Source organism: Sarcophilus harrisii, chromosome 6 (genome assembly GCF_902635505.1).
Source record: "Sarcophilus harrisii chromosome 6, mSarHar1.11, whole genome shotgun sequence".
NCBI classification, from domain to species: domain Eukaryota; kingdom Metazoa; phylum Chordata; class Mammalia; order Dasyuromorphia; family Dasyuridae; genus Sarcophilus; species Sarcophilus harrisii.
Genome location: NC_045431.1, coordinates 177,241,731 through 177,264,394, shown reverse-complemented (window position 1 = coordinate 177,264,394; position 22,664 = coordinate 177,241,731). Strand labels below are relative to the sequence as shown.

At 40.0% G+C, this 22,664-nt stretch overlaps 1 protein-coding gene across 23 annotated transcripts in view; it reads left to right on the top strand.

Moving 5' to 3' along the window:
- The window catches only part of PCM1 (pericentriolar material 1), a 92,342-nt gene that overhangs the window by 45,083 nt on the left and 24,595 nt on the right, over positions 1-22,664 (top strand). For 16 of the 23 annotated variants that reach the window (XM_031942293.1, XM_031942305.1, XM_012551948.3 and 13 more), the window contains 6 exons: positions 4,847-5,018; positions 6,591-6,949; positions 9,584-9,748; positions 16,424-16,480; positions 18,041-18,213; positions 18,600-18,731. In XM_031942293.1, coding sequence (XP_031798153.1) covers positions 4,847-5,018; positions 6,591-6,949; positions 9,584-9,748; positions 16,424-16,480; positions 18,041-18,213; positions 18,600-18,731 — 1,058 coding nt within the window. The remainder of the gene's footprint in view (positions 1-4,846; positions 5,019-6,590; positions 6,950-9,583; positions 9,749-16,423; positions 16,481-18,040; positions 18,214-18,599; positions 18,732-22,664) is intronic. The other 7 variants (XM_031942306.1, XM_031942307.1, XM_031942297.1 and 4 more) reach the window with 3 other exon arrangements.

Genomic DNA, 22,664 nt, shown 5'->3' with positions numbered 1-22,664 from the left:
TTTTCATACTATACAAAGTGAGTACTCCAAATTGTTCTTCTGTCTCCTAGGCTTTTTTGAGAACTTGATTTAATTGGGAAATATATTTTGTTGGAACTGCTTTTTCTCCTTTGAGGGTCCTTGAACTGTTTGTTTTCATGAAATGGCATCTTTAACCTGCCTCTCAAATTGAGAACAGGTTTCTTGCTGTACACTTTCCCCAGGAATTTGTCTCTTCTCCACAGCAGGCTTTTTGAAGCCCATTCCTGGTGTCTCCTTGTGGCAGGGAAATAACCTGGAGTTCTCATTCAAAAATTTGGTTGGCAAAGTGTTTTTTTCTCCTGTAAGGGCCCACTTGGTACTGTGGGGAACAAAACTCAACAGTCCCAACTTGGAATCTGAATTTTGCCTTCAAACCCACCTCTGCCCTGTATTAGCATCTGGGTGAAAGTGGGAAGTTGGCTTAACTCTAAAACTAAAAGAGGGTTTAACTCTTGGGCTTCTTCTTCTGTCTGATGGCAACACATCAGTGAAAACAGCCTGTCTTTGACACCAGCTGTTCCAAAACTGAAGGCTCAGGATAAGGTCCTAGAAGTCCTCATTTCACAAAGAGCAGATTGAATCACGTCTTGACAGATTGAATCACGTCTTGACAAATTCTCTTTTTCAGCAGTATTCTTCTTACCCTCTTCTAAGAGATACATTGAGAAAGGCTATGGTGCTTACTTCTGGAAAGGGGAGGGGGAGATATCCAGACTGTCAGTGAGCACTGTCTACTCCTGCAGGCCAGCCAAGTAGGGAAGAACAGAGCCATGATTTGAATCTAGGCTCTCATTCCTTCCATTGGCTAGTCTAAGAGCTCCTGGGAAGCAGGGGGACTGCCTTTTGTCTTGCTTTGTATCCCCAGCACATAGCACTACACCTGGCAAATACTGTGCTGATTGACTGCACAAGGCCACTGATGTCTTCTCATAATATCATATTTTCTGGGGGTCGATCCCAAGCTGTGGGAGGCCTCGAGTCCAATCCTGACAGTAGAACATGTTTGTTCTCAGAACCTTGCAGTTCCACTTGGGGGGGGGGCATAAAGGCTTGGAGTGCCTTAATTTGCCCTAATGACTCTAGAGAAAAACATAAAGAGTTGTTTCGTATTAAACATGACCACCTTCAACTTCTACAGGGCTTGGGGTCAGAGGATGTTAACAAGTACAATTTGTAGGCTCTCCAGATCTCATTTTTAACCCTGGAATTTTATTGGTGAGAACCTTACCAAGGGCCAGTTTTGATAGACCACAGACCCACATGTTAAAAGAATAGAAGCAAATGTAAACTGGAGAGGCCATCAAAGAACATTTATTTCATCAGTCCTGTTCATCACTGTTTCCCATGCAAATTTAATGGATGTAAAGAATTGCTAGGAGGAGGAGAGTACTCTCAGAGCCTAGGAATTACAGCTGGACAACAGTTGACTTCCTTGCCAAGCAGAGGAGGAAGAAACAACCGTGGAGAAAGTTGAGTAATCTTTAGAACACAAATTCTAAAAAGTTCCGTAGAAGGAGATAGCTGAAGATTTGTGAGTGGTTCACCTGACAGATCTGCGAAAAGTAGTGAAGGGTAAACAAGCAAATTTAGAGTGAGACCCAGATAACCAGATCCATTCTAAGGGAATTTATAGTTGACACTGGAGGTAGAGGACCTGCTTCAAATACTTCCTTGGATCTTTAAGATGTCATTGATGCTGGTGTTTAATGAAGCAGAAGGCATCAAAGGTGAGTGAGTTCCCATCAATTTCTTGTTGCTTGACCAATTCCTTTGGCAGGGGTAGGAAATATTTTGTTGATATTTTCTCAGGTTCTTTTTTTTTCCTCCTATATTAAGTGTCAAGAATTTTCTTATCCTTTTAGAATTTGATGAATTTTACTTCTAGTACAGGTCATCTCTGTGAATACTGGTGTATTCATCTGTCCTTAGGGGACTGTAATGTCAAGAGTCCAAGGATGGAGGCCCTGCTGTCCTGGATAGCAAAATTTTATTAGAAAAGTCCTTTTTGATCTTTGCCTATTTCTTTTTTTTTTTTTTTTTTTTTGATGTTTTCCACTTAACATTTTCTCATAGAATGCCTTGGGATGACTTGACTGTTCTCAGGCTTTCAAATTTACCCGTTTCCCTTTCTTCCTCCTCTTTATTTTTTGAGTCGGTGTCCCATGGTCTTCCATCATCATTCTCCTCAAGGTTGCCCAAGCTTGTTTATATTCTAAATTGGGGTTTCTCTTGGGGACCTTTTCTCTCTGGCAAATAGGTTAGGGATTTGCTGACCAGGCTTTTTAGTCTGTTGGAGCATATGATTTGCCTCTGCTAAACTACTGTATAAAAATTACTACAATCTGTATGTGTCTTGCTTTTCATCCAGAGGAACTGATACAAATATCTCAAGAGGGAGTTATGTTTAATTCTTGTTGTAACTTCTCCCCACCCACCCACCTACCCATTTTCATTTTAATTTTGTGCAGATTTTTATCTGAACAAGCTGATGGTTTTGGTTACATACAGATGTTTGATTTAGGAATTGCTTCCACATCACAAATAAGTTTCTTCCTATCTGTTTTAAATATAAGCACTTTGAGTTTTTCTGATTTTATTTAGTGCTTTCCATGTTTGGTGCTTTCAAGTTCTTTTCTTTAAAAAAATGATTTTTGATATATAGGTGTGAGGCTTCTGTTTAGTCTACAAATGTCATTTCTTATTCTTGATCCAATTTCTCACCACCTTCACCTCTTCCTACCTATGTATTGAAGACATCAGTGATCAAATACATGCGAATTTCATTTGAGCAGGTACTTTGTAGAAGAACAATTTCATTCTCCATAATGTTGGAGCTTAAGTTGCAAGTTATATGATGGTTGTTTTTATGCAGCAGGATGTCTGTTATACGAGTTGACCAAGTATCCTGTATATCATCTTTCCTCTTTCCTTGGGATATAAAATGAGACTAGATCCATCCACCAATTTCTTTATGCATTTTCCCAAAGAGAATCTTTGATCCTTCTTTCTGTTTGGCTGTACCCCTTCCTGTTTTCTGGCTTTTATGGCTAGGAATCAGAACCTCCTGGTATACCTTCGCTTCTTAGCCATTGTGAGCCTTGGGTCTACATTTAGGTTGCCAGTTTTAAAGTTAGGCTCTATTGACTATCTTAATGGTATAGGATTCTTAGCTTTCTCTGCACTCCCTTTCTGTCAGTTTGCCCCATCCTTACACAATCAGAAGGGAGCTGAGGGAGAGGGAGTGAAGGAAGAGCATTGTGTGTTTTTGTCGACAAGGCTCAAGGCCCCTGAGGTCCCCTAGTCCAGGTGCCTGGCTTTGAGACCCCTGGGTAGCAATCATTTAATAAGTGCTTTGGGTGTAGCACTTGCTGCACTTGCATAGTCAAAGAAAGAGTTATCCCTCTTGTCAGGGAGCTTCCCTTCTGATGGGCAGAGTAGGGAATGGGTCTCATGGATTACCTCAGCCCTAGCAATCAGTCAGCTTCCTGGTCTCCAGGGAGTCTTCTCCTTAGCTTGGCTATTCCTCAGGTGGATGTATCTTCGGAGAAGCGCAGCGGCACTTGTGGGACAAGAGCCCAAGAGTAAATCACAGTCATTCAGTCAGTCAGCAAGCACTGGCTAAGTGTTTCAAATCTCAGCAGTAGAGCTTACCAGGTATTTGGTCTTCTCTGGGTCTCAGTGATCTATTTGTATGAGAGTCATTTCTGGCTCTGAATCTGAAATGCTGTGTGTGTCCTCTCTGAGCTAGCCTCAAAGAAGCCATGAGGAACAACAAATAGGAAAAAGTCAATTCTCTGGCAGCATTTTTAAAGGACTATCATCATCTTTGGGGGTAGATCCTAGAACACGGACCTGCATTTGCTAGGAAAATTAAAAGTGACTTTTAAGACTGTAAAGCTAGAATGCCCAGCTGTGATCATCAGACCCTGCCATAAAAGAAATGCTTTTATTGGAGCTGATAATTTTGAGAGCATCAAAGGGTCAGTTTTCAGTATACCAATCTGAAAGAGCATGATACTTGAGTGAGAAAAAAAATAACATGCTAGTAGTGAAAGAAGGTGGTGCAAACAGCCTCAGGAATTGCCAATCCATGTGCTGGGTTTGTGTTTTTTTGGTTTGTTTTTTTAGTTCTGTGCATTTTTTGAGAATGAACCTCACACTTACCCAGGAAAATCAGTCACTAAAATGGATTCAAGCACATGCTATGTTTTAGTATAGAGCTAGTCCGGTTCTACATTCACTCAGTGATCCCATTGTGTCTACTTTGGCCAGAGTATAAATAAGAGAAAAGTTCCCTGTCATTCATGAGTTCCCTCTGCACTGTACTGTTTTTGCTGGTAAAGGTTCAGATCTCTCTAAAGACTTATACATCTCCACAAGATCCATGATCCCTGAAAAATGATCAGCCTCACAACAAACACAGGAGCAACCAAAACCAAAAGTACCTCTTCCACAACTGTTCACTTGCATGCAGTGTAATAGATAGGGCAGCTCATGGATTTCAGGGTATCCATGGAAGGTCAGCCAATGTAGATTGGCTTCCAGGCTGAGACTAGTGAGGGGTGGTGATGATAAGGGAGGGTCTCCTCCTTTCCTAGGACTATCTGGGTAAGAAAAATGACCACAGTGCACACTGGTGAGATCCTGGGCTACAAATAATATTTCATGAAGTGGACTTGAATGTGATGTCATTCAGCTTTTGAATGACATGAAACATTTAAAAGATTTAATTGTCATAGGCTTAGAATAATCTTATTTTTAAAAATTGCATTCATTGGCAAAAGCTTCCTAATGTGTTGTTACATCTGTGACTTTACTCTGACAGGTATGAATTTCAATCCATTATTTACATCTAATTTTGGAGATTTTGCACAAAATATCCCCACACCCAGTGATCAACAGCAACCAGCAGATCAAAGTATTCCAGGAAAAACTGAGTATGTGGCATTTCCAAAACCCTTCGAAAGCAATTCCTCTATTGGAGCCGAAAAGCAAAGGTATTAATTAATAAAGTAATTAAAAGTAATTAATTAAAGAGCATTTGTTATGTGTGTATTTGTGTGTGCATAGTACATTTTGATAATTGTGAAGGACATTCACAAGTTAGCAGAGGAGGGAAGTTGTGACCTTGAAATAAGGGTGACTCAGGCCATGGACCTGCTGGTAGCCACAGGGACTGCTTTGAGATCCTTTGATAAACTGGTTGAAATGGACCTTGGTATGCTTGGATCTAGGGAGGCCATACTGTAAAATGGCTTCCTGTCCTAGGCTGGCCTTTGCCCATTTGTGGGCACACATGCACACACACATACACAGGGTCTGAGACTGCTGAGTGAAAGAGATACACCCTAGGATGGCATCATAGCAGGAGGGAATCCAAACAGATTTTTTTAAGAGACTACTCCTGAGACTTGATCTATGGGAGTATTCATAGATCCGTGCTTCAGGGCAGCTTGGATAGTTACTGACCTCAGAGCCATTCGGGAAGGGTAATCTAGGACAGGGACAAGTGCCCCCAAATCCCCTTCCTGAGTTCCCAGATAAAACAGTTCCATTGAATATTGGAGGTAGATGGTTTGAAATCCAGGTTTGGGAGATATTGTAAAACAAAAATGGCAAGGTGTGTATCAGGCAGGAGGAATAAAATGGCCTGTTGGACAGAGCAAGTCTATGCCACAGAACCAGAAAACAAATAAGAAATAAACCCAAACGGTTGTGTGTTGCTGTTTTTTCCTGGACTATAATGATAAATCTTCTACACAGACATCTTTTGTGTACATGTATAGAGAAGTAACCTGGTTCTCTCTTCATTTATATTCCTTTCTGGTGGGGTTTTTTCCTCCTCAGCTGTGACCTATAATCAGCCAGCTAGGTTTTTTGGGTAGTTCTCAGGCTTTGGTCATTTGTTTTGCAGACAAATACTAGGATCTCCTTTCAACCATCCTTGTCTCTGAAGCTGTACTGGGAGTACAGTACATAAGACTCTTCTTGAGACTGAATGTCCTGTTTGATCTGGCATCTATGGGCAGTGTTAGGGTCCTGATTTCCTTGGGCAGGATCTAGGACCATCTAAATTTAAACAGATTCAACACGATACTGAGCTGTCCCAAAGTTTTTCCCATCTTGTGGGTTTGTACCTTCAAGGCTCAGCACAGGCCTAGAACAGCCATCTGGATAGTGTAGGGTTCTAGATGAACAGAGGAGCTTATCAACCCTCACAAACTTTGGTCCTATTTGCACTAGCTTGCCCTCAGTCCCCATCCCTCTTCTCTACTTCTAACTCCATTTTCCTTCTGGGAATATCTGTACTCCTGTTTGTTCTTTGCTCACAGAGAAAGGTCTTGTGCTTCACAGAGCTACCACAGCCTGGTTTATAGCTCCACTTAGGTAACATTCACCTAGATTACAGTGCAGAATTTTGTGGCTGGCCTTCAAGTAATTCTATACCTTTCCCTCTCCCAAGTCTAATTAATTATTGGTGTAAAATATAAGAAATTGCCTCTGGATAATGAGAAGAATGAAGAAACCTGTCAAAGTAAAAATTCTTTTTTTTTTTTTTTCCTGTTAAGAAATCAAAAGCAGCCTGAAGAGGAGGTGGAAAACAGTAGACCAGCATGGCTATTTGAGCAAGAAGGTGGTCTTGAGAAACCGTTCATCAAGACTGGATTTGCGGTGTCTGTCCAGAAAACTGCCAGTAATCACCGCCCAAATCAGCTTGATGGCAGTCGGAGAAGACGGCAGTTTGATGAGGAGTCCCTGGAGAGTTTCAGCAGCATGCCTGACCCTGTAGACCCAACCACAGTAACAAAAACATTCAAAACCCGGAAAGCATCTGCACAGGCCAGCCTGGCCTCCAAAGACAAGACTCCCAAGTCAAAGACCAAGAAGAAGACTTCTACACAGCTGAAAGCAAGGGCTAAAAGCACTGGTAAGCACTAGAAAGCAGGACCTTGCTGTTTTATCAGCCATAGACAGAGTGGGGAACACTGCCAGCCCTGCAACTTTTAAGTTAATAAATGAGGGAACTGAGGCTTCAGGAGATTAATAACCAGGAATGAGTGAGTGTCGAGGAGGAATTTCAAACCCGGGTCTCCACTTTGCTCTTGCTAATTCTGAATTATTTGACATAGACATAAATTTTAAAAATAAATTTAATAAACCAAATTTAAGAAGCTGGAGAAATTTAATTTATTTATTTATTATTTTAATTTAATACCACTTTTACGAACTTCGAGACAAATCAATTATGCAAATCTTCCAACTGTTTCATTTTTCCGGTGGGACATGCAAAAGTACTCTACTCCCCAGTGTGCTGCTGTCCTAGTCCCACCATTTTAAGGTTAAGCAACAGAACTGTTGTGCCTTCTGCAAAATGTTTGTCTGTATTCTAATTACTCCTCCCTCTCTCTGCGCCACTCCAGCCTGATTAACAATTCTCCTGCTCCCTTGCAATGGGCCCTCCAATCTTCTATGAATACTTGTACCCTGCTAACTCCAGAAAAGCCCTTTTCCACCATCTCATCCCTCTGAGCCAAGCCCCTTTAAGATCCATGACACAGAGTCATGCTGTTCCCTCACCACTCATTGTGTCACCTGTGGACCCACAGAAGTCACTGTTCTGGTTTTCTGGTTATGGAACTAAGCTCAGTCTTACTCCATCTGATTCTCTCTCATCTGGACCAGAAGTATTAATGGTGATCACTATCAATTCCCCATCCCTTTTCATCTCAAACAGCCTCTTATACCTCCCATGAGCCTTACACTTCAGTGGTCATTCTGTGTCTTTCAGGAAGTACCTTCAAGTCTCTGTGCTCATCACTCTTCTTTCTTCCCTTTCCTTATTAACTTGATGCTCTTCAATTCCATTATTTGGTGTGCTACTATTCACAATCTCTTGCTTTTCTGCACTGACAACCTTGGGTATCCCTGGTGACTGTCACTGAAGAAATCTAGGGAGGCTCACAGGCTGCATCCTTTAGAAAGTCATGGCACCAGGAGTCTCAGCAGGGCCCGGAGGAGACACTTTTCTCTTACTTATTGCTTGTGGAGTTCCTCACAACACTTCTGCCAATGGGGCTCTGGCACCCAACTCACACACCTTCTTGATAACCCTTGTTGTCTCCCCTTTCTCCCTTACCATAGAGTATTTTATTTTCTATCTTTCTGGTGCACTTAGCATATAATATTCTGTATTAATACTATATGTGTTTGGGTCTTATTCCCTTGTGAGCCCTGTCAGGTGAGAGAATGTCTTAAAGGAATTATTTCATTTACAAATGAGTGATAATTATTTATTACTATAGCAATGATAAATTAATGTTGTGCATATTCCATAGTGCACAATACAGTTCTTTGCACATTCAGAAAGCTGAATGACTAAGATGATTTTATTGGTTTTTTAAAGAAGAATAAGCTTTAATTTTATCTTAGTAAGCACCTATTATGGCAAAATGTTAAATGATATGTCTGCCTAAAAAGAGATTATATGGTCAAATGGAGACTGTCATGTAAACAAATAAGGCAGAATGTAAGAGAGTCCCCTATGGGTCAGAAAAGGCTTTCTGGGGCCATCATAGCACAGAGGTGGGCATTGAAAGAAGAGAAGAGGCAAGACAAAGAGGAGAAAATGGTATTTCTTCAGACAAGGGCTATGGTCCCCACAATCTCAGTCTAGAGGGAAGAGACAGCCCATCTCCTGTTTTGGTTAAGAGCTGGTAATTTCACTTGACTGCACTTTGGCATCCATAAATGTCAGCACCATGGAATATCATTAGAAAGGGAGCTTGGAGGGTGCTTTCAGTGGCAACCGAAGGAGTTTTTGTTAGTTTATACCTATAAAAAGGAAATGAGGCTTTTGAGTAGAGGAGTAACATGCTCAGGGAGATTCCTTAGGAAGATTATTTTGGCATTTATGGGAAAAATGGAGAAGGAAGGGAAAGAGACTGGAAGGGTTGAGTCTAGGTAGAAGACAATTAGAATAATCTAGTTGAGAGACAAAAGGAGTCGAAAAGCAGAGATACCATGTATCTGTTCTAGAGGAGGAGGAAGATTGTGGAGATCAGATGAACAAAACTTCAGAACATGATAATCAGGACACCAGTAATCCAAATTTAAAATCACAAAAGCTCTGAGATGAACACTTAAGAACAACTCTTATTTTGATGATTTTTCTTTAACTGTAAACATTAGTTTTCATTCACTTGATTTGCATTTTATTATTGACAAGGTTAAGATCATAGACTAAACTTTCCTACTGAATCTAAGTCAGGAATACAGCTAAAGCTATATGCTGTGACAGTTTCCAAGAATCCTAATGAAATCTCTTTTCCATCATAATGCCTCACCTGCAATCTCTTACTAAACAAACACCTGGAAGATTCCTTGAGTGTGAGTGCTAATTTATCACCCTCCACATTTCTTTTGATCTTATCTGCTTAACCCTTGGGGCCCCAATCCTTCGTTTTAAAATGGCACTGATTCTCAAAATGACTATAAGCATGACTTTCGATTTCAGTGAGCCAGTCACACCTGATGAAAACACTTGTCCCTTTTTTCACTTAAGGGTATGAAAGTGCCAGTATGTCTAGTACGTGTGAGCCTTGCAAGAGTAGGAACAGGCATGCAGCCCAGACCGAGGAGCCTGTTTCAGCAAAAGTATTCAGCAGAAAGAATCATGAGCAGCTGGAAAAAATTATAAAATATAGCCGATCAACAGAGATGTCCTCAGGTAAGGGGGTGGGAAGAAGCCCCTGCTATGCCCGGCTGGCACAGGTGGGTCCAGTTGAGGTTCACAACTGCCTTTGTGTTTTCAGAAGCATCCTTTACTTTCTCTTCACTTTGTACCGGTCCGGGAAAGAAAGGCTCAGAAAGTCCTGCTTACCTAGTAGGCAAGAAATCTTCAGTAGAATAATTAGAAATAAAGCATGTGCTCTGCAAGCCAAACTCTGCCCCTGATTCTTTGTGCTCACTGACCATTAGAATCTCCACATCATGTTCCAAAGGACGTTCTTGACCAAATCTCAGCCTTCCGTCTCATGCCTTCAACTGATCTCTCCCTCTTTTCCCAAAAGTGCTAACTAGTGAGATTGGAAGGGGGATGCTTGGAGATGCTGTTGTTTTACAGCAGGAATCTGTGTCATCTCAGAAAGACCTCATGAGTCATCTAGTTCAGACTGATTTTGCAGATGAGGAAACTGAGGCCACCCAAAACTCCAGCTGCAGATTCAGCAGTCGTAGAATTGAAAAATCTACTGAGCAGCGATCCTGTCCAAAAAAGATGTTATACCCAGTAAGTCGTCCTCCATTATTTCTCTTCAGAGAGAACCAGGACATCAGGAAGGTGCTGCCATGATGTACTAATAAATTGGATTGAAGTGAGGGAGGACTGGGCAAAGTCACCTGTGTGTCCTCCAGAGCCCTTTGGGTCCAGTGGCCAGATATAGATTTGGACGACTGGAAATGGTCCTGGATGTTGTGGGAGACCTTGGCCTTTTTAAGCTTTTAACAGGTCTCAGTTCGACTAAGGCAACTCTCATTTGGTGATTAAGGCTGGATAAGAAATGAGGCCAAAAAATAGCCTGTTACTTAGCAAAATCAGTCTGGAGGGGGAAGACTCCGGGTTTCTGGCCACAACAGAAACAATTGCTGTTTACACTTACTTTGAACCTTTCAGAGCCCAAACAATGATCAAGTGAGACTTGGGCTCAGACTTGTTGACCACCAATCAGTGAGAGCCAGAGTGATGTGTTTGAGGCATGGTCCTTTAAAAACAAATCTACATTGTAATCTTCAAGATACTTTGTGAGGTCTCAAGGATCGAACATGTATGTTCTTTTGGGGAAATCATTGGCAGGTAAGGGTATCATTCCCTCTGTGGACAGTTGTCATCCATCACCCTCTTGGAACCTTTCAATGACAAGGAACTCCTTTTGGAGCAGCCTGTGCTTCTTTTGGATGATTCTTATTGTTGAGAAATTGAAATTTGCAACAGCACAAGTATCTTGCACGTGATAGCCCTTTGTATATTTGAAAAGTTATCCTTAGAGTATATAATAATATCCTTTATTATCCTTACCCAGATTCCCAATCTTCTCTTCTCCAGGCTGGCATCTCTATTTCCATTGCCTTATTCTCATAGGGCATAGCCCTGGGGCCCTTTACTCTCCTGACTGTCCACCTAGAGATTAGGTATGTAGAGACGACCCTCTTTAGTTTAATGAAGTCTTGTCCAAACTGTGGTGCTCAGAACTAGACACAGTCCTCCTACTGGGGTCTGGCTGAAGGGAGTTTACTTCCTTATTCCTAAGGAGTCTGAGAGCCCTTCACTTTTTTGCTGCTGACACCTATTGAACTTTTAATACTATTCTTTCAAGTCCCAAGTCCTGAGCTCCATGTCAAGCCAATGCACACCACCTACATCTTCCACTTGTGAAAGCCACTTTGGAACTCCACTTCTCCTATACTTCATCTCTATTAAACATAATCTTAAAAGATGCAACTCAGGACTCTGGCCTACTGAGATCCCTTTGGTTCCTCACTTGTTTTCGGTATGTTGTCTGTCCTGATCCTGGCAGTCTTCTCAGCTTTGTGCAACCGCACCTTGATTGGCTGACCTGTTATTTTTGCCTTGAACCAAGTCGTGAGGGGAAGCTTAGACCACACCAACCTGGCTCTTTTCTCTCAAGCCTGTACTTCCAGCCTATCTTAACTGTGTTATCACCCAACCCCCATCTGGCTATCTGCAATACTTTCTTGACTACTTTGCTAGTCTTAAGTCTTATCTTAAGTAACATTTCCCCTATCGAATAGTTTAGTGACCTATCCAAAAAGAAAACCATATATGGGCTGGCACAACCTATTGCTGACATTGCCTAACAACCACTGCTTCCTTTTCTGAACTTTTAACTAACCAAACCCTCAAGTGATTATTTTAAAATATTCTCAAGACTCAAAATACAGCACATTAACCAAATTTTCTAGTAAATCTCATGCTCAGAGATGTACAGTGGTTTGTAAAGTCAGAGGCTGCTAAATGGACAACATTCTGAACTTGGAGTCAGGAAGACTTGAGTTCAAAGTTGACAGCCAATACCTACTGACTCTGTGACCTGGGGCAAATCAGTTTAGCTTTCTCAGCCTTGGTCTCCTTGACTATAAAATGGGAATCGTAGTAGCACCTCCCTTCCAAAGTTGTTCTGAAAATCTAATGAGATACTGTTTGCAAAGCACTTTGCAAATCTTGGTGAACCTTAGAAATGCTAGTTATTTTTATTAGTTGTCATTGAAGTAGTTAAAAAGAAGAAATACAGAGTCAAGAGTTGGAAGGGATCTCAGAGGCCAGTTAGCTCTTGAGCACACCTCCTACTTAACAGATCTTGATTTGCAGGACAGGGTGTTCACCCCATGTAGCCCATTTACTTCGGGGCATCTCAGATCAGGAGAAAGGAAGAAAAGCTCAAGTTTCACCTGACGATTTGGTTCTTACATCCCCTCCTAACTGTTTCAACTGTTTGTCTCCTGGATACCCTCCAACCCTGCAATACCCTTATAAAATGTACCACTCAGGAGATCACACAATTGCTCACTTCCCCAGATCAAGATACTTCTCATGTTTTCAGCCTAAAATCAGATTGATTGGTTAACTGCTGGGTCACTCTGACTCTGCCACACCATGGTTTCATGTTGAACCCCCAGATCATTTTCATATTAATTGCTTCCTTGCTATGCCTTCAGCATCTTGTATATCTGACATTGATGTTTTTAACGAAGGTGTCAGAATTTACATTTATCCAAATTAGATTTAAACTGCCTCTCTCTCCTCTCCAATAGAATGTTAACTCCTTGTGGGTAGTTATTCTTTGATTTTTGTCTTTGTGTCTCTTTCCTGCACAAAGTAGGATGAATGAAAGGGAGGTTGATATAAGTTGGTGCTCTAAATCTTTTTTCTGCCAGATTGCTTTTTAATTTTCTTTAAATGTTTATCAGACTCAGAATCTTCACAGTATTTTTTATTTTCTTAGACTTATTGAACATTGGGCTAATGTGCTCTATTCTTTTTAGGTCTTGATAATTTAATCCTTTCCCCTTATACTTTTTTTTTTAAATTTAGATCAACTTGTTTTGATACATATTGCATCACATAATTTAGTTTTAGATGTGGTAATATTAGGCCTCCTTAATGCCAGGCTCCCTTTATTTCTGCCTTTTTTTCCCTTCCATTTTTCTCAGAGAGATTCTGCATTTTTTTGTTTCTCTGAATGAAATTTTAAATTTAGTTGCTTAGTTCTATAAAATAACATTTGGTTGATTGATATATCTCTAAATTAGTGTTGGTAGGAATGAATGAATGAAGCATTTATTAAGTACTTGTTTTATGCAAAGAATCATGTGTCATCATTTTATTTATTTGCTGAGGCGATTAGGGTTAAGTAACTTGTCCAGAGTCATATAGCTAGAAAGTGTTAAGTATTTGAGATCAGATTTGAACTCAGGTCCTCCTGACTTTAGGGCTGGTGCTCTATCCATTGCACCAACTAGCTGTCTCATGTCATCATTTTTATTATATTGGCATGGCTCAAATCTGATTAATGGGCTTCTTTTAATTCTGTAGATAGTGTTTTAAAGTCCTGAGTCTGTCTTGATAGAATAATCCCAAAATATTTTATGGATTTTGTAATTACTTTAAACATAGTATCATTAATTCTCTGGGGTTTTCTGAGTAAACTATCATTTTATCTGCAAACAGATAATTTTGCCCTTTCTTTGCTATAACTTTTCTATAATCAGTATTTCTAGCATTCTTGTCAAATAAGTGGGGAGAATATGCACCTCTGCATTTTTTGGCAAAAGCATTCAAGCCATCCCCTCAGCAATCATTTACTAAGTGCCTACTGTGTGCTGAGCATGAGTTAAGCAGAAAAACTTAGTGGGTCCTTTTCTCAGAGAGCTCACAATCTTAAGAGGAGAGACCATTATAAAGAATATTAGTTCCTACTTTGGGATAAATACCTCTGATCACGCTAAAGGAGTCTGGACTTTCTGTGATTTCTCACATTTTCTATTTCTCTTATCTGCAGCTGTACTTTATCTGGTCCCAGGAACCTGAACTCATCAAGGGCAGCTAACAGCTCTTTTTTCTTCTCCTGATCTCTGGTATCAGCCCTGTGTGGGCTTCTTTTGTCATATCCTTTCCAGTTAGAGGAAAAAAAGAAGCAAAATGAGTAAAGGAGCTCTTGAATCTGTAACCCCCAGTAGCAGTCCTCTTCCTTCTTTGATTCTTCTTTTTTCCCTCCACAATATGAGGGATTTCTTTAATATAGGGAACTATCAGAGGAGAAAAATTCTCTTTACCAGTGTAGGTTAGCAACTTTTCTGTACCTTACAACCTTAGAGATTTGCTTTGGATCCCCAACATGTTATGTGTTACTTGCTCTAAGTCACATAGCCAGCATGGATCAGAGGCAAGATCCTCCTCTCTTTTCCCTGAATTATTTTAAATCTGCTTTCCTACATTTAGGAAATTTTAAGCCTCTGTGTGTGAGCTCATGTCTAGCTTTCTAATGCTGGGATATGGAGCAATCACTTTCCTCCTGAAATTTCCACCACTTTGGTCTCAGCAGCCAGTTCCTCCTTGTTGGTAAGAATCTGGTCAAGAAAGGGGTTTCCTTATTTCTTTGGAAGGTTCAAGAAAGTCAAGAAATGATTTGCTCTTCTACTTCATGCAACAAAGAACTCTGGCAGATGTCTAGCTAAAGAAGTCTTCCCATCACTAAGAGAGTGCTTCTTCTAAGCCAGGATAATAATAGTGTTTTTCACACTCCTTATCTATTTCATGTTTTTTTGTTTAAGCAGTCCATAATATAATCTTCTTGCTACCAACTTTCAATGTTCCATTAAATTGTTTTAAATAAATTTTTATTGATTTTTTTTTTGTTTCTTATATCACCATAGTGTCCCATTTATCGCTTCCCTTCTCCCAGAGAGCCCACCCATATGTCACCTAGTGTTTTTAGAGATCATTAAAAAAAAAAGTCAGTGCCACAAATCAGTTCATCGAAGAAATCTAAAAATGTGCAAAATATAGCACATGTAGACCTTCCCTCTCCACAAAAGGGGGTAGCTGCCTCAGTTAAATTCATTTATTATGATAGATTATTGCTCTTTTCTGCAAAAGTTTATAAAGTTGTGAAAATAGTCCATATTTTATATACGAAGCAGAGAATTGACAAGAAATAAAAGGTAGGGAAAAAGTGGCTAGAACAAGCATACATCTGGAAAAATACCTGGGGACATGAGTGTACTGTGAGCTTTGTAGATATCTTTACAGGGATGTGTCCTTCAGGAAAGCTGATGCAGACCTAGCTGCATGGGGTGAGGCATGGAGCCCAGGACGAAGGAGGTGGTGGTCCTCTCCTCTGTAGAGCTGGTGTCCAGACCCTCAGATGGAGGGTCATGTTTTGTCCCGGGGACCACATGAAGGGGGATATTGGTGAAAAACCCTGAGATCACTCCTTGGGGTGTGGCCAAATCAGAGATGCTCATTGGGAAGAAGAGGAAAAAAATTGTGGGGCCATGAAAGCTGTCTTCAAGTATTTAAAGAGCTTTCCAGCATTAATGGGATTAGATTGTTCTTCTTGATCCCAGAAAACAGAACTAAGAGTAAAGGGGGTGATTTGTAAAAAGTTCAGAGTTAGGGAATGCTTCCAAACTTTTAGAACTGTCCAGAAGGAGCAGTGAGTTCCCCAAGGGAAGGAGTGGCTTCCTTCTGAAAAGCCTTCAAGCAGAAACCGAGTAATTAATTCCTATGTAGCTGGGGCTTAAACTAGAGGCCCTTCCACGTCTTGTCCAGCTCTAAGATTCCATGCTATTCCTCCACTTGAATGGATCTGGGCCTGGATTATTCTTCCATTCTGTGTTTGATTGCCCCCCCCCCCCCAAAAAAAAAAAAATGCATCAAGGGGCTAGCAAGACTTAGTGGCCAGGGACTTCCAGGGGCAATTGGGCAAGTCTTACCTCTTGGAGGCCAACCAAAGCAGAGGGTTTGGGGTGAACAGAGGGAAGGTTTCCTCTTCTTTTGGCTTAGGAAAAGGATACCTTGTGCCTCCCTCTGAAAAAGAAAAAGGTAGAGTCACACTCATGGTGCTTGTTTTAGATAAGGCCTCATTTTCTTTGATAGGTCTTTTAGGGCTTTATGATGGGATGATTGCCTTTATTTGGTGAAAGAATTTTAAATAAGTAAAATTATTTTAAAAACAACAACAACTTCTCCTTTGGTCTCAAAAACAACTTTAAAGTGTTTTGTTTTGTCTTTTTAATTTCAGTGATTCATAGATAAACCCTGTGTTTACTGCTCATACACTTTTGTGTTCATCATTGTATCTGTCCCTTCCCCCTTTCCCTACAGCACATGCTAGGAGAATACTTCAGCAGTCTAACAGAAATGCATGCAATGCAGCACCAGGTAATTCATCAACTGCTTAGTTTCAATTTCTGAAGAAAAAAAAATTCTGTTCTAAATTCTCATCTCAAACTCATTGCTATAATTTTACTTTTTGTTTTAGGTGCAATTTATTGTATCTGTGGACTAGTAATTTAACTTAAAATAGATATTTTTTTTAAGCAAACAGACAAAAAAAAACCCCAAAACAAAGTGTTCTTTCAGGAATCTGATAATTTCTAATATCAGTTACTATTCATTTTTCCATTTTTACTTGGTAGATAGTGTGAGTGTGTGTTTACATGTGTGTGTATGTGTGGGAGTGCATTATGGGTGTCTGTGTACGTATATGAGTATGTGACTTTCAACATTTTAAGCAGGTAGTGTTTGACTTTCTGAATTATTTAGCTTGTATTTACAAAATATTTAAAGCACTGTTTTCCAGAAATTAGAATTTTGAGTTTTCCCTGATCCCCTACTATTTACATTGGAGGTATAAAAATCCTAGATATTGCTATGTTTTTAATCAATAATATCTCTCGTGGAAGTCAACACCAAACTGGTTATATAGACTTAAAGATCATACAAACGTTCAGAAAACTTTCTGAAGTGTCATTCTTGTATTTAAACTGGAGTTTTACTGTCTTTTGATATTTTGTAGTTCTATGGCAATAATCAGTGAGGAAGAAACAGGAGGGTTGTTTAATATTTAAGAGTCTTGAGAAGCTAGAGATTGAACATATTGGGGGTACTTTCAAGGAAAGAGCAAATTGGTCTTTAAGAAGCAGCAGACTGCATTTCTTACCCATCTTGACTCCCAAAATTCTGAGTCTAAGCTACACAAGCTCTAACACACACACCCTCACCCCCATTGAACATGTACGTTAGTATAAAAAGTAATTATTTTTTTAATTAAAAAAGTAAATTGTCATTAATGGAAAAGATATGAGCCTTTTTTTTATGTTGTGTGCGCGTGCATGTGTGTAGAGAGACAGAAAAAGTACAATAAAGAAATCTTGACTTTTTGTTCAACTAAATTTTCTAGTGTGTATTTCAGAAGAGCTCATTGTGGGACTTTGGTCAAGTCACTTAGTTCCCACCAATATAAAAGGGAGGTGGTCTAACTCAAAAATTCCATGATTCCAGGGATGACCTTGATGTGTATATACTTCCATCATCATCACAAAAAGAAATGATTTCTGTTGGGATGATCTCTCTGGACAGACCTGTAGAAAACTTGTATATTTCATCTCATTGATATACTAATTAAGTTTCCCTTAAATTTTGTTAGAAAATAGATAAAAATTTGTGGGGAAGTGAGGGGTAGACCCATTTTTAGTATATTGTAAATAGTTTGTGAGGCTGTATTGCAGGTTTGCAACACCATGGTGAACACTAAGACACTCTTTTGTCATTTCAGTTCTCTTTTATCCTACAAACTTCCCATACTCAATACACTCGCTATGCTTTGAAGGACAAGTACCACCTGAAAGCTTCTGTTAAAAGCTAATTCTGTCACTGTCACTAGTAGGAAGCATCAAACAGTTCATCCATTTTGATTGTCTGATCTTTTCTGTCTTCCAGAAACTGGAAGTGATTTTTCTATGTTTGAAGCTTTGAGAGATACTATTTATTCTGAAGTAGCAACGTTGATTTCTCAAAATGAATCCCGTCCTCATTTTCTCATTGAACTTTTCCATGAACTCCAACTACTTAACACAGACTATTTGAGACAGAGGGCACTGTATGCACTGCAGGTAAAGAAGGGCCTCCAACTCTAATTGGCCTGGGCCCTTATTTCTCTCTGTCTGCATGGGGAGCCTGTTTCTGTACTGAGACATACCTGTGGAACAATATTCTTCTCTCTCTTTTCCTTTGTACTTTGTGGCCACTTTATTACTTCTGTACTGCTTTTTGTCTACTTTGAATAATGTGCTATAGCTTGAACATCTTGGCCCCTTAGTCTAAATTCTTTTCTAAAAGGATAACTTTATACCTTATATTACCTCAGTTGTCTCCTTTTTTAAAAGGACTAGTACATTTAAATGTGATGTACTAAAACATTATTTACTTTTTAAATTGTTTATTAATAATAGATTATCATTATTATGTAAGTAACTAACTGCATTATTTCTTTGTCTAGGACATAGTCAACAGGCATATTTCTGAGACTAATGAAAAAGAAGGTGAAAATGTCAAATCAGTGAATTCTGCTACTTGGATAGCCTCGAACTCAGAACTTACTCCCAGTGAAAGCCTTGCCACTACTGATGATGTAAGCTATTAATGTTTAGTGTATAGGTGTGTTTTTCGTTCTATAGCAAATTGGTACCGACCAGCTTTACATCTTTTTGTACACACGATGTTTTTTTTTTCTGTAAAGTGTAATTAGACTCTGGAAAGTACATTTCCCCTTTTAGCTTGAATTTGGAGTCTCTTCTTGATTTGCAGTCATTCACTTGTCAGAAAGGGACTTTTCAACAATTAAAAAATTGAAATTACTTCTGGAGATCATGTCCATTGATCCAGTAGAATTGGTGGGATAGACATAATAGACATAAACCAGTGGCATCTCCAAACCAGACAAACCCATGTAGACTTCTTCAGTGCTGGAGGCTGTTGTCAAGGATACTGGTTCAAATCCCTCAGATAAAGAACTGAATGGCATTGGATCGTCTATGAGCCTGGATGCCAGCCAGATCAGTTATCTTTACCCAGTATCATCACACAGTACACATAAGTGTATAAATTAGACAGAGTAAACCAGAAGCATAGGGAAAAACCCAGAAAGCGAGTCTAACACTGACATTTCTCCAGTGGTAATTCTCAAGGGTGGGTCATGTGGATTATTTAAAAGCAGGTCATCAGCAAACATGATAAAACATATTGGCCTTTTGGGTTCCAAAGGCAAATATAAATATCCCTGCCCTCATGTCCTATCTCTTCTGTTAGGGAGACTAGACATACATCTATAGGTTTATACAAAAGGAACCCAAGATAAATTTCAGGAGGGAGGACCTCTGTGGCAGGGAGACATGTAGAATGTTATGCTTAAGAGGCAGAAGTGAGGAGGAAAAGCATTGCACACATGAGGAATAACTAGTGCAAAGCCACAGAGACAAGATCATTTTGGAGGAACAACAAGAAGGCCAGTGGAACTGATTTCCTTTTTCTAACAATCAGTATTTCAACTAGAAGTTTTGATAGAACATTGTTATTCATACAGTATATATAAGACCTTAAAGTATTTCTATCTAATCTTTTTTACCTTCTCCTCTTTCCCCTTCTGTGCAATCTGATTCATCCCACTGGTAGACTTAATTTGCTTATACATAGTTTGCTTATGCCTCGTATATATGATGACCCATCCCTGCTTAGGAATCTTCCCTCCCTCTCTTGTCCACTGAGTTAAAATTATACTTCTTCATTAATATTTAGGATCTGTTAACCAGTTGCCTTTTCCATCTTTATCCTTTTCTGCTTTCCTCTAAGGTTTCTTCATTATAGCTAATTTGGGTGGCTCTCTGTCCCATAACAGTTATATTCTTGTGCCCCAAATTTTTGTTTCTGCTTTTTCATATCCCAGTTAAGTTCTTAGCTTATTATTTGTAGTCCAAGTGGCATGTCCTCCAGGAAGCCTGCCCTTTTTCCCCTCCCTATCAAGGAAAAAAAATTAGAATGCTCTTCTCCTCCCACCCACTTCCTCTATATTTCTACTCAACAAATGCAACCCAAGCTCATCATTGAGACCATTTGCATAAGCCTCCAGAAGCCTGGATTTTGTTAGGGTATCTTTACATAAAACCTGCCCTCCGTACTTATAACCTGTCTTAAATAGCCTCTTCCCTATGACACAGGGAAAGAATCCCATATCCATGCATCTAGTCTGACCACATAAATGGCACCAGGGAGCCACTTCTGTATTTGCTCCTCTTTTTCATAGAATTGAGACGCCTTCGTGGTTCTGGCTCCTACAACTCAAAAGCTTGGCCCATGTTCTTGGTTTAGTCCAGAAATCCCTTTGTGGGTCAGGCATGTTGCCATTGCTTTTTGGCTGCCAGTTAGCATTTTTGGATTTCCAAGCATGGACTCAGAAATGCTCAGAACTAGCTCTGTCTCCCTCCTTGGGGCCATGAGATTCCCTGAAAAGGACTTCTTGGTAATATCTCTCTTAAGCTAACAAGTCTGTGTCTGTCTGTCCTCTCTTAAAAACCAAGCCCAAAGGCATTGCTTAGAGCTAGGAACGTCATCATCACCATGGCAGCATCACTGGGGGAGCAGTATCTGAGGGAGAAGGAGTTCATATCTTTTCCAGGATTTTGCTTTGTCTAGGAAATTTCATATCTTTTTTCAGAAGACAGTAGGAGGAAAAAGGATGGTTTGTCCTGGGGGTACCCCATCTAGATTTCTGTTTGTGTCATTTCTCACTACTCTACTATTTACCCTGTGGAAGCAGGAACCATGTATTCTATATCTCCCTCAGTGTTTAACACAACATTCTATGCACAGCCTTGTAATAAATATGAATTGAGTATCTAGTATTTGATATTGTCAACAAATTTATTAATCTGCCACTTTTCATTATACCATGCCATATGGTAATATGGCAAAAATGGTAAAGAGGCACATAAATGCATATAATTAGTAGACTTGAATTAGGGAGACTAATGAGGGGGAAATAGTCCAGTAATCCAGGTGAGAATAGTGAAGGGCCTGGACCAGTGTAATGGCTGTGAACAGAGCTTAGGGGAAAGATGGAAGAGAGCTGAAATTGAGAGAATCCATTAGCCCTCCTAGTTAATTGGCTGTGGTAGGTGTGCAGAGAGTGATTCTAAAGTTGCAAGTGTGGATTCCTAGGACAGAAGTAGTGAGGTAGAAGAGGGGAAATAGAATGTTTCACTAATGCTGATGAGTTCTGGTATGAAGATGAGTGCCTGTGGAAGAGCCATTTAGCAATAACCGATAGGCAGTTGGTCTTATGAGAGTAAAATTCAGGAGAGGGACCGGGATCATTTGGAGAAACCTGGAAATCATCTGCAAAACAAGGTGTTGTGTACCTAATAGAAATGAGGAGAAATACTGGAATCTGGAAAAAAGAATGTCCGAGAGGGAAGGAGTGTCAGCAGTGTCCTTTGTTGTAGAGAGGTCAAGAAAGAGGATTATGGAAAAGATCCCAAGGCTTGGCAAATAAAAGGTAATTGATTGTATGGAGAGGCTAGTCCCAGCTGAGTGATGGTCCTATAAATCAGCTCACTTCCAGGAGTTGAGGAGTGAATCAGAGATCAGAAAGTGAGGACAAGTGTAAATGGCTTTTTTTCCCCTCTGGGAGTTTGGCTGTGAAAGGAAGGAGAGTTAAAAGATGCTGTCTTGGTGAGATAAAATGAAGGTCTTTTTTTTTTTTAAGGGGATAGCATCTTAATGTTCTGGGACAATATCTGTTTAAGAAAATGAAGAGCTTGAGAAATTTATGAAGACTGGCCAGATCTTCCAAACAAAAGCACCACAGATGTTTGGAACTTGATGCCTTCCATCAAAGGAGAGAAGTAGAGAATATACAGCTCAAAGCCTGTCTACGTTAGTCCCCTGATGACAAAAAGACCGGCATTTTCACCATGGTTGCCATTCTGTGTTTAACATTTAATAGATGTAAAGCTGTCAACAGAAAGGACCCTCAGACTAATTAATACTTGATCTCCTTGTCCAGCAGAGAAACATGAAAAGACTCATTTCCATTCTAATCTCATTTGTAAACTATTTTGGAGAGAAGCATGACAGATGACAAGCACAATAATGTCACCTCAGAAAGCACCAAAAAGTGGTGGAAGTAAAAGCAGGATTGCTGAAAGCTTGACCAAAGACCTATGTGAGCCACAGCCTTCATGCCACAAGAAAAGCCCTCCTCTGGCAGCACAGCATGGGCACAGGCTGGGGCAAAGCACTCTGTGCTTCTAAACAGTTTGTTTTCTTCATCAGTGATGGCACACCCTAAAACCTTAGTTTGAAATGGCTTTATAAAAGAGCCTTTTGGTAGAGGAATAGTTGTGCATCCTGCATCCTTCACAGGAACAGAATAGGAAGGCACCGGAAGGTTGATAGAAGCTGAGATGGTGGTGGGGTAGAACAGTGGATTAGTTCATGGACATGGAGTCAGGAAGACTCAATTTCAGATCCTGGCTCAGAGGTTTGTTACCACCTGTGTGACTCTTTC